Genomic DNA, 12,777 nt, shown 5'->3' with positions numbered 1-12,777 from the left:
GAATTTGAATATGGCTGTTTCAGACAAAACTATTTTATATAGCATGTTTAATAACCTGATAACAACTTGAAGGTAAGATTTAAAAATATACTTTGGAATTTGAATATGGCTGTTTCAGACAAAACTATTTTATATAGCATGTTTAATAACCTGATAACAACTTGAAGGTAAGATTTAAAAATATACTTTGGAACTTGAATATGGCTGTTTCAGACAAAACTCTTTTATATAGCATGTTTAATAACCTGATAACAGCTTGAAGGTAAGATTTAAAAATATACTTTGGAACTTGAATATGGCTGTTTCAGACAAAACTCTTTTATATAGCATGTTTAATAACCTGATAACAGCTTGAAGGTAAGATTTAAAAATATACTTTGGAACTTGAATATGGCTGTTTCAGACAAAACTCTTTCATGCTCCCAGTAATGGGCGAAGATCACCTAAAAGAATCACTCTTGTATCAAGCTAATATTTACTTGTACTTCAGAATGATTTACAAGCGTACAAAGAAACGAGTTGTGGTCCACGTCAGTACATTTAATACATCATTTAAATCATCTCAAACGTAGCCAGGTATGAACTTAATCTGCTTAATCCACTTTTTAAGAGACTTAAATGAGAAACAGACACTTTCAAGATACCTGTATCTTAGTCCACCCATACATGGATGGCGTGAACTGGTGCACGGCTATTTTAATCAATCATTGTTGCATAAGTTTTCCATCCATAATGTCTATAACAAGCTCTAAAATATTAACCTATCCCAATCACTTCACGTTACACATGCAGTCGTATAAGATGTACATGATCTGCTTTAATATACGTCTTTGGCTTGAAAACAGCTTCTTGAACTAGACATGGAATATGCTGATCATGTTGGGGGGAGGGCGAGATGAGTGAAAGTGGCAAGGTTAGTGGTGGGTCAAACGCTGTCATCAAGAACAGTACAACTCCAGCTTTAAAGATGCCACCAAATGGACCGTTTACTATGTGTCCCTTGGGGGAGCAAAGAAGGGGTGGTTGATAAGATTGATTGCACTTAAGGGATTGTGAATACTTGAGCATTATCGTTTCTGAGCCTAATTCCGGGTGAGTGGGCATTTATGAGTAGCGAAAGTCAACACAATTACATATACTCACTGCACCGTTAAAACATTCCACGTATTTGATAATATTTTACAAACCCTCATTTTCTTTCGCTAATAATTCAACATAGCTATTGTGAGCAGTATATAAGTGGTACAGTTGTTATTGAAGTTTGTCAGCATTAATCAAGTAGAAAACGTGTAACCTTAAGCATTGACCTTCGAAACGACAACCTATAAATACTTGCTAACTAACCACACTATGGCAGTTTAAAAAAATTATCAATTAAAGATATGTTTTTACTTATAAAACACAAAACTCACTCAAAACTATAATCACCGCTGTGCTTTAACGTTAATCAAACATATATACATATATATATATATATAGAAACAAGCGCCACAAACTTTTCCTTAATATGTTTCTTTAATAGAGCATGGATATTTACTGAATTGATATTTTGGTAGTTTTCTAAATCACCGTGAAGTTGCTATGTTTACATTCATAGCTCATTATTTTTAAATGAAGCAAACGCAATAGTTTTAGAACTGTTTTCCTTATCTACTACATTTGGTTGTCCATTTTAACACCAAGGATGTATGGCTGTGTTTAAACAAAGCACGTTAGGTTTAACGCTGAGTAATCAATTAATATTAACTCGTTACTTATAAAGATTGAGGTGCATTGTTTCATCACCTTGGTAATATTGCGTGCAATGCCAGTGCTATTTCTAACTTGGCTTAATCGAGAAGATATTATTTTGAAAATCAATACACGGCTCCAGCTTCGTGTTGGTGTTTCCACACAGGCCTATAACCGTAGCTCATTTGATAATAATTTGACAGTTCTGGAGGTTTGAGCCCGTAGTTCAGAATAAGCTAGAAAAAGTGAGAGTATTACCACTCCGTAAAAACGGGTCGTGGCTGTATTTATATCCTTATATCTAAGGGACGTTTTAATATATCATCAGTTACAGCGTGGGAAATGTGGCAAACTATATACATAGGTAAATCCAAATATAATATTGAAACTATCGAGTCTTAAAGGAGAAGGGAAAATTATACAAATCAGGTTTACTGTGTTTCTTGGTGAATATTTATATATGTTTTATTAACACATGTTTATTGTGTTTGAATAGGGGAGAAGCCTTTTAAGTGTGATTTCGAGGGTTGTGATCGAAGGTTTGCTAACAGCTCCGACCGGAAGAAGCACTCTCATGTGCACACAAGTGACAAACCTTACAACTGTAAGATCCGAGGTTGCGACAAAAGCTACACACACCCAAGTTCGCTACGAAAGCACATGAAGGTGCATGGCAAGTCTCCGCAGCCACCTGGTACAGCGCCGGATTCCACAGGCAGTAACAGCTCTATGTCCGACTACGACAGCGACTCTCAAACTTGCGCCACAACAAACGGGAACAACGTCAACGGCAACGCGTTAGTCGGATCCCAGCCTACAGCCTCGGTGCTGGGTTCAGGTCTACACGGTCACACGACGCTACCCTTCACTGCAAACCCCGGACTTGGAGGGAGTGGAGGCCACCCGACTAACCTAAGTGAATGGTACGTGTGTCATTCTGTAGCAGGTATGCCCACTCCCCCTAGCAATGAACACTCACCCGTGGTTGGAATGACTCATCACCTTCATGGGTCTCCTCCCTACTGACCCAGGTAGTCTCAGGTTCATTTCGGACAGCAAATGTACAAAGACTGTGAACTAAAATCAATTATTGCTTGAGTAATCACGAACATGGACAACTACGTGTAGATATTAAGCAGACTCTCTAGACTGAATAACCGTGTTCCAGTTCTTTCAAAGAGAGTCACAAATGTTAGGCTTATCGTAGGTTTTTTTTTGTTTTAAGTCGGACCTCATTTTAATTAAGCATTGCCTTTGGTCATGTGAACCATAAATAATTATTGTACAGAAATGTAATTGTGATTAAACAGTGAACAATGTTCATGTACGATTTGTAAAAGTTTCGATTTAATGTTCTAGCACGTGAATATAAGGTTTCATCGAAGTGATTTACAAAGAAAAATATATAATAAATATCCACTAACATTTGAAGATTTCCACCATTCCTTCTAAGATAGCTTTTCTTATCAGCAGTTTTATTGAATTTCAGTAACAACGAAGTAACAAAAACTCGTGAATAATAAAAAAATCTTACTTTAGTTTGGTACTATTTTTTCTTTTCTAAAGAGTATATACTTAGCATCAAGTTCATAAAACTATATTAGGGCAAATATATATTGTATTAAGGTTTTAAAATACTTTACAAAGCATCCTTGCCCTTTTTGTTTTGATAATTAGTCTATCCATTCACAAATCATATCATTATATTAAAATCATTAAGCATGAAAAATGGCTCTTTTTTTTCAATCGATAAGAACGATTCCATAATTTACTTTTAGTTTTCTTTTTAGCAGCGTGCAGTAACATAATATAGAGTAGAAGCTCATGGTTGTGAAAAGATGGATCGTATGCTGACAAATCAACTAACATAAATATTCGAAAGAGGTTTTTTCATGTGTCATTCTCAAAATATAACAGAGAACATGGCAATCTGTTATTACACGTTACGTTTTAAATATGCCAAAATAGCTTCGTTGATTGACTTCTAATTTTTTGATGTTCTAGTTTCTATTTTACAACAACCTCATTACTGATCTCTGTGTATTATTGGGGTGTATAGTATTCTTTATTTTTTTGTTATAGAAGTTGTTGGTTTCATTGTTTTGATACCGTGTTTAGTGCCATAAAAACGCCAGATAACGATCTCCAAACTATTAACGATATTATCCAAAAACCACAAATTACAAAATCAAAAAATTTTGAACATACAGAAATACATAGTTTTTTTCTGGTAGGTAGAAAGAACCAAGATTGACATAGGAAGGGATATTTTTATTTTATTTTTTATATTTTCGGATATGACGAACTACTACTGCAGATTACTCAGAGGTTATTGTTAAAAATATTCATTGTTATTATTTTGACTTACACAATACAAAAGTAACTTTTGACAGCATTTGAAACGTATAACTGACAGAGGTTCATTAAAACCAGTTTACACCTTGCAATGTAGGGGAAATGAGGGTAGACTTACAGTCCTGTGTGATTTTTTGATGAAGCTATATAAATGACAAGATGTAATCTTCCTAACTACAACCTTCCATATGTTCTTTTCTATAGAAGTGTTTACACTGGATTACCATACATGGATGAATGAAAGTTTAATGATCTCCGGGAGCAAACAGGTGGTTCTAAGTAGATGGGGGAAATAATCATGCTGTTGTGGACTGAACTTAAGAGGCTGGTAGAGGTTTTTACACCACATTTAAAGGTGTAACCATTGTTAACTAAGGGCCAATTTAAACGCTTATGGATCATCAGGAAACATCAGGTAATAATCCTGTCTGTTTTCGAATTGCGTACTTCAACGTGAACGCGAATAAACGTGTATATAACGCAACTTATCTATGGCTGTTATATCTGTTTATCGATTGTACCAGTAGCATCACAAAAAGACAGTCTGTTGACATTTTACTAAAACAGTAGTCTTCAGGCACGATATTCCTAATCGGCCCATTACGCGTTTTCAATTATGTTCAGAATCAACAGGTCATACGTACATTTATTACTGTAACAACTTAGCATGTACAGTTTTTACAATAATAAACATCGTGTACTGCCATGTATCCTTCTTAACAAAATACCAAATTTTCCTTGTAATAGATAAAGCTATAGGTATGTGTAATTTGTCTATTCATTAACATTATTTAGAGAGACAAAAATTAGGAGTTTTTGTACAGTATAATGTGTAATGAATAGCATCAGTATTGGGGCAATTACTAAACGCTTCAAATCATAACTGTACTTGTTAAAACAAGTTAAAATCATGACTACAGAAATATGGAACTATTCTACTAGTTCATTTCATATTTGTGATTAAGCCAAAAAATAATAATATTTGAATTAAAAACTTACAATGCAGGTTCTCTTGAAATCTTTATACCCAACACACGACTATCTTGGAATGGTTCTAAATGTCGTGTTAAGCAGTCCACTTTAGTTATTCTCAAACTGAGAATTAATAAATATGGAATAATAAATACATACAAACACTTTACTCACATGTGAGTAGTTTCCTCTGCCGTTTTAAACCAACGTAGTTCATAACAGATAACCATAAATATCGTAACCGTGTTTAAAATTTTTATGAGGAGACTGTTACATTACATTAGTGTTGGGCACGTAAGAGTAGCAAAATTTACTTATGATAAATACAAAAAATACTATATACTTTTTTTCATAAAGATGTTTAAAAATTGTTTAAATCCAAAGCATTTTATGACTGTTAAAAAAAAAATCACATTTATCATGTATTTGAAGACTCCCCATTATGGGATTTATCTCATCAGGTTTTAGAGAGACAATACATTACAAATACACTGGTACTTTAGGTGTGTACAAGTGTTAACAACGACGATTATATCAGGTAAAATTTGTTTCACTGACATCGAAAATTGCTGGTATTGGGCGAAAGGCCTCGTCAGCACCGGATATAGAAGATATAGTGTGGTATTTACTTTCACTCAGAAGTTATTATTAATAAGTACGTGCTATCTTATCTCGAACTGTAAGTTTGCGGCTGAGCTAAAGATAGTTCCACATCGTCTGCATTTGGCCACCAGATGGTTAAGTCTTTAAAAATGGCGGAGGTATAAATCTTACCATCTGTGTTTTTATTGTATGTAGACAGAAAGATGATCAAGTTTTCAACAGTGGCGAACAAACACACATCTAAAGTCATTAATCTCTTAAAACAAATCAAACCCAAGAGTTCACACGTACAAACACCACACACGCGTAAGTTGGATTTTATTTATTGTCTCTCAAGATCTCTGTTTATCTAGCTTTCCGGTCGTTCCTTTATCTTCTTCACGTCATAAGGAAGCGCCTTACTCTCAAGTTAGAGTTAAGACTCGAAGTAAACAACCAGAGAGGGGGGTATAATGTAGTTTGTATTTATATAATTGCATATTTCTCTTTAATTGGCGTGGGTTAAAAAAAGAAAAATTGTTTGCGGTCGCATCGAAATATGTGCACCGTAGTGAAAACTAAATATTTTGTAATTAGATGAAAAAAAAAAATGTTTTGAACAGCATCGCTTAGTAGCAATCCACTATACATCCAAAGTAGTCTTAAGTCATAAGATATTTTACGCAATTATAAAATGTTAATGAAAGTACGGGACTTCTCGAGCTCTAACAAATTAAAGAGCAAGGTTCACGCAAAATTTGGCGTGAGAATAAATGCACGCGTGTAGGAGGGCCATCCTCACGTGCGAAGGTTTCAGATTTGTAGTACAAGTGGTGTGCGTTTTCACTGGCCTGCCATAAATCGTTCAAAAGTGCTTGGCGCGAAATAGCGCGTTCCCTCTTTTCGCTGAGGAATTCGGGGTTATATTTTATGGCGCGCGGAAACGGAACTTCACTGCCGCTATAAATTGATAGTCGTCTAATTAGGTATCGTTGTAGCCTAGAGAGAACGAATCGAATTCATTAGCGTTATCAGAAAGGCTAATTGTCTCTGGTTTTTCAGTGTGAAAGTCGTTAGCTCACGATGCAACTACTTGGCTTCTTATTCTCATGCTTAACCAATGATGGCGTCAATTTGGCCGGCCCTAATGCTTTAATCCATTCGAACTTAACATACCAGCCTTTGTGATCAGTCACTTCAGTAAAACTGTTCCTCTATGGTATAAAACATCAAGGATCTGACTAAGTCAAAGTCTTGTGACATATAACTGTGATTGACGTTATCGCCTGTTTAAGATGCTAGAGGGTATTTTTCAATGCTATATGATATTTACTCTATAACTTACGAGTTACAGAAACTCTGTAACACGTTTGGGATACACCAGTTCGATAGTTTAGACCAACTAAGCCTAGACTGTTCTAGTGTTCGAATAAAAAACTCGAGAACCCTACATAAAGTATTGGGTTGGACAGGATGAAGTCCTAAACGAAATATTGAATCATTTTTCTCAGCTTCTGTATGTAATTAATTCTTTACTACGTGTATTACATAACAGGAAATTTCTCGGGCATATACAAAGGTTTGTGGTCATAGTTATTCAAATATATACAATTATCTCAGAAAATACTGCTTTGGCTAGTGTTTTAAGGAGAATATATGAGCTGAAGTCCTGAAAGACCGTCTCGTGGACTCCAATTTGGGAGCCATTGCTCTGTTTACTTAATAGTTACAATTTATCTAAGCAGTAACGATGTATATTACGCTCATCGTTTCAAACAGTACATTGGTTTGTAATTACACCGCTTCCTGTAAATGTAATATGAATATTCTGCTAACCACTAGAGGTAAAGTGTGTACATTACCTAGTTCATTGGTATAAAGAAAAATAACGAAATCATAGTCCAATTATATATAAATATATCTGAAGAAAACTTTCAGAGGGATTATGTTTAGTATAGTATAATATCGTATAGAACTGGTTTAGTATAGTATAATATCGTATAGAACTGGTTTAATATAGTATAATACCGTATAGAACTGGTTTAGTATAGTATAATATCGTATAGAACTGGTTTAATATAGTATAATACCGTATAGAACTGGTTTAGTATAGTATAATATCGTATAGAACTGGTTTAATATAGTATAATACCGTATAGAACTGGTTTAGTATAGTATAATACCGTATAGAACTGGTTTAGTATAGTATAATATCGTATAGAACTGGTTTAATATAGTATAATACCGTATAGAACTGGTTTGGAAAAACTTGTCTTCTATCTTTATAAAATCGCTTGCCAATCGAGAACACAGATAGTAACATTAGTTAAAGAAACAACTGAGGCATATCTTTAGTTTTATCCATCAGAGGGGGTGCCTAATTAACACTTGACTGACTTATAATTTTTTTCATGGTTTTGTATTGTAAATGTGGTGCCAGGATTTATCAGCTTCTTTACCAACTGATTCCAGCCCAGTATGCCTATGTAGCATGGTATGTTTAGTTTAACACGGGATAAACGAATATATCTGTACGGGTGACTGTTCACGATAAGGCCTCTTCAAGTTATCGTATGCCTTCATCTAGACTTCCAAATTTGTGCACCTAATCTTTCTCGTTTTTAACGTTAAAATGTGTAGTTTCAAAACCTGGAATTTTCACAAAACCGTATGTTAAACATTTCAATCACATTCCTACTTTAGAAGAATGGCTATCAATCCTAATAATATGGTGAAACTTGGTCCGGTGAAGGTTTCTTTACCTTCTAACAAGCACTGTTGCCTTAAGTCTAATATATTGACCACTCATTTTTGTCTCTTACTGTTGATGTGATACCACATTGTAAATAAAATATCTTTGAAGAAAGCTTGTCTTTACGAAATGACAATTCTGTTGTTTTATTCGCTTGTGCAGTGTAATAAATGGTGTTCTGTATAGAAATGGTGTACATTTTTTAATAAAGCCGATTGAGTAAAATCTTGTATTTTTCTTGATTCGTTACTGTTTTAGCTTCAAATCTGTCACGTACACGTAATAAGACTGTTATCTACATAAGACTGTTATCTACATAAGACTGTTATCTATATGAGACTGTTATCTACATAACACTGTTATCTACATGAGACTGTTATCTACATAAGACTGATATCTACATGAGACTGTTATCTACATAAGACTGTTATCTACATAACACTGTTGTCTATATGAGACTGTGATCTACATGAGACTGTTATCTACATAAGACTGTTATCTACATGAGACTGTTATCTACATGAGACTGTTATCTACATGAGACTGTTATCGACATGAGACTGTTATCGACATGAGACTGTTATCGACATAAGACTGTTATCTACATGAGACTGTTATCTACATGAGACTGTTATCTATATGAGACTGTTATCAACATGAGACTGTTATCTACATGAGACTGTTATCTATATGAGACTGTTATATACACAAGACTGTTATTTACATAAGACTATTATCTACATAAGACTGTTATCTACATAAGACTATTATCTACATAAGACTGTTATCTACATAAGACTGTTATCTACATAAGACTGTTATCTACATGAGACTGTTATCTACATAAGACTGTTATCTACATAACACTGTTGTCTACATGAGACTATTATCTACATAAGACTGTTACCTACATAAGACTGTTATCTACATAAAACTGTTATCTACATAACTCTGTTGTCTATATGAGATTGTTATCTACATAAGACTGTTATCTACATAACTCTGTTGCTTATATGAGACTGTTATCTACATAAGACTGTTATCTACATAACTCTGTTGTCTATATGAGACTATTATCTACATAAGACTGTTATCTACATAACTCTGTTGTCCATATGAGACTGTTATATACATAAGACTGTTATCTACATAAGACTATTATCTACATAAGACTGTTATCTACATAACTCTGTTGCCTATATGAGACTGTTATCTACATAAGACTGTTATCTACATGAGATTGTTATCTACATAACAATGTTGTCTATATGAGACTGTTATCTACATAAGACTGTTATCTATATGAGACTGTTATCTACATAAGACTGTTATCTACATAAGACTATTATCTACATAAGACTGTTATCTACATGAGACTATTATCTACATAAGACTGTTATCTACATAAGACTATTATCTGCATAAGACTGTTATCTACATAAGACTATTATCTACATAAGACTGTTATCTACATAAGACTATTATCTACATGAGACTGTTATCTACATAACTCTGTTGCCTATATGAGACTGTTATCTACATAAGACTGTTATCTACATAACCCTGTTGTCTATATGAGACTATTATCTACATAAGACTGTTATCTACATAACTCTGTTGTCTATATGAGACTGTTATATACATAAGACTGTTATCTACATAAGACTATTATCTACATAAGACTGTTATCTACATAACTCTGTTGCCTATATGAGACTGTTATCTACATAACTCTGTTGTCTACATAAGACTGTTATCTACATGAGACTGTTATCTACATAACAATGTTGTCTATATGAAACTGTTATCTACATAAGACTGTTATCTATATGAGACTGTTGCCTATATGAGACTGTTATCTACATAAGACTGTTATCTACATAACTCTGTTGTCTACATAAGACTGTTATCTACATGAGACTGTTATCTACATAACAATGTTGTCTGTATGAAACTGTTATCTACATAAGACTGTTATCTATATGAGACTGTTATCTACATGAGACTGTTATCTACGTGAGACTGTTATCTACACAAGACTGTTATCTACATGAGACTGTTATCTACGTGAGACTGTTATCTACATAAGACTGTTATCTACATGAGACTGTTATCTGCGTGAGACTGTTATCTACATGAGACTGTTATCTACATGAGACTGTTATCTACGTGAGACTGTTATCTACATGAGACTGTTAACTACACTAAGATTGTCACGTAGATGCACTATTATTAACATCTTCGCGTCCACGCGTTAAGAGTGAGACTGTTAAAAATTGGTAATCTACTTTAGTTGGGTTTTTTTGGAGGACAAAATTTCAGCTATTTTACAAAAATGCCCTTGGATTTATCAAAGAAATTCACGCGTATTAACAAACATTTTGCAAGTTAATTAAAGGAAAATCGAAAGTTCTAATGTTACAGATATGACATGGTAACATCACTTTTATAAAATAATGTCGATCACAGATCATCAGATTCCTTATATACATTGATTGAGGTGGAGAGTAGGATACTTGACATTATTTTAAAACAGATGGAGATAGAGAGTAGGGTACTTGACATTATTTTTTAAGAGTAGTTTTACGTTGTTTTACCTAAAATATTATAAATTTCAATTATCCTTTCATCATTTAGTGCAGTTATAAAAGTTCACTTAATATATCGCACGAAAAACTTTAAATATAATCCTGGTATAGCGCGTTCGATCTCTCTAAGAATGGCAGGAGTAACTTATGTAACCTGTGCTTCTATTGGTGTAATTTCGCTAATTCTCTTAGCTATATCTTGCCTAACTATTATGTAACATGTGATTTTATATATTCTACACACCTGCAATAAAACTCATGACTCTTTATATTATTTATTTGCCCTCTCAAACTTATATACTATTTTCAGAACCTAATTACCCATCATTTTAAGGCCTGGTGGTTGGGGCGCTCGACTTGCAATCTGAGTCAAGAAATGTGTATTGTGTTTACAAGCCAATATAATATTAATAATTACATATTTACTTGACTTTCATCGCTTATATCAAATGATGTGGACTAACCAGTGTTATAAAATATCACAAGAATATTTATTGAATTGACTGGTCACATTCAAAGTAGGCTGTTTTCATTCACTTTGTGTACTTTGAAACTGAAGAACCCCGTCACCAAATGTTATAATGTTACGGTCAATTCCAGTATTCGTTGGTATAAGAGTGGCCCAAGAGTTGGCGGTGGGTGGTGTTGACTAGCTGCCTTCTCTCTAGTCTATTACTGCTAAATTAGGGTTGGCTAGCGCAGATAGCCCTCATGTAGCTTTGCGCGAAATTCCAAAGAAACCAAACCCATCATTTCATTTGTGGTATCCCTAAACCCATTATATATTACACAGTACAAAACTTTCCTTCATCACAACAGAAGTCGTACAGTGAAAAATAACCGATCGTTGAAATCTTTAAGATCTATCTATATTTTAGTGTATTTTTTAACAGAAAGGAGAATTAAATAGTTCAAAACTAGTTTGCGCCGGTAGCACTTCGATCACGTAGGTGTTAACCCTAACATTTTTGGGAATTCTCGAAAAATCATTACACTATTGAAAAAACGTTTGAACATACATCAAATGTGCTAGACACGTGCTACCAGGTGAATCATATCAAGAGGTTTACTGTTAATATACTGCATACTTCAACTACATCTGGTTTCTTAGAAGTTATCTAAATATACATTATCTATGTATATCCCTACATTTTGAAATTAGGCTACTTTGGATTTTTTTATTATTTGTTACTGAGATTTCACCATGGCACTACGGACTTGGTGCTTTGATTTTTAAGCACAAAGTTACACAATGGACTATCTGTGCTCTGCCCACCATGGGTATCGAAACCCGAATTTTAGTGTCGTAAGCATGCAGACTTACCGCTGAGCCACTAGGGCAGTGGTTCCCAATCTGGAGTCCCCGGACCGCTTGGGGGTCAGCGTAGGTAATACCATCTCATTAAACAAGTAAGTTTTTTAATACTGATGTTCTTTTTAATTGCACACTCAGTTATATATGTCTTTTATTTGATAGTGAAAAATGGGAGAATGAGTTAATTATTAGTAAGAAAAACAGTTGGCTGGGTAGGCGGAATCTTTAAAAAACATGGGATCCGTGGGGGGGAATGATAATAAAAAGGGGGTCCTTGGTGGAGAAAAGGTTTGAAACTACTGCACTAGGGGGATCAGTGATTTGAAGTCTAAAGTCTATTTAGTGCCATAACTAAGCCTTGGGACAAAACATTTTGTTAATCCCCTCCCATTAAAACTTTTTTCCGTGTTTCAAAATATTTATACCCCATTTTCAATATTGTTACGCCTCCAGTCGTTAGTTAATTAATTTTCCGTAAATCC

The 12,777-nt window shown here is 34.2% G+C and overlaps 1 protein-coding gene across 1 annotated transcript in view; it reads left to right on the top strand.

Moving 5' to 3' along the window:
• The window catches only part of LOC106467358 (zinc finger protein ZIC 4-like), a 37,464-nt gene extending 34,446 nt beyond the window's left edge, over window positions 1–3,018 (top strand). The window contains exon 2 of the mRNA XM_022395521.1: window positions 2,228–3,018. Within this exon, the coding sequence (XP_022251229.1) occupies window positions 2,228–2,757 (530 nt within the window). The 3' untranslated portion in view covers window positions 2,758–3,018. The remainder of the gene's footprint in view (window positions 1–2,227) is intronic.
• Window positions 3,019–12,777: the final 9,759 nt, after the last annotated feature.

Source organism: Limulus polyphemus, unplaced genomic scaffold (genome assembly GCF_000517525.1).
Source record: "Limulus polyphemus unplaced genomic scaffold, Limulus_polyphemus-2.1.2 Scaffold2583, whole genome shotgun sequence".
NCBI classification, from domain to species: domain Eukaryota; kingdom Metazoa; phylum Arthropoda; class Merostomata; order Xiphosura; family Limulidae; genus Limulus; species Limulus polyphemus.
This window is presented reverse-complemented; position numbering and strand designations above follow the sequence as displayed.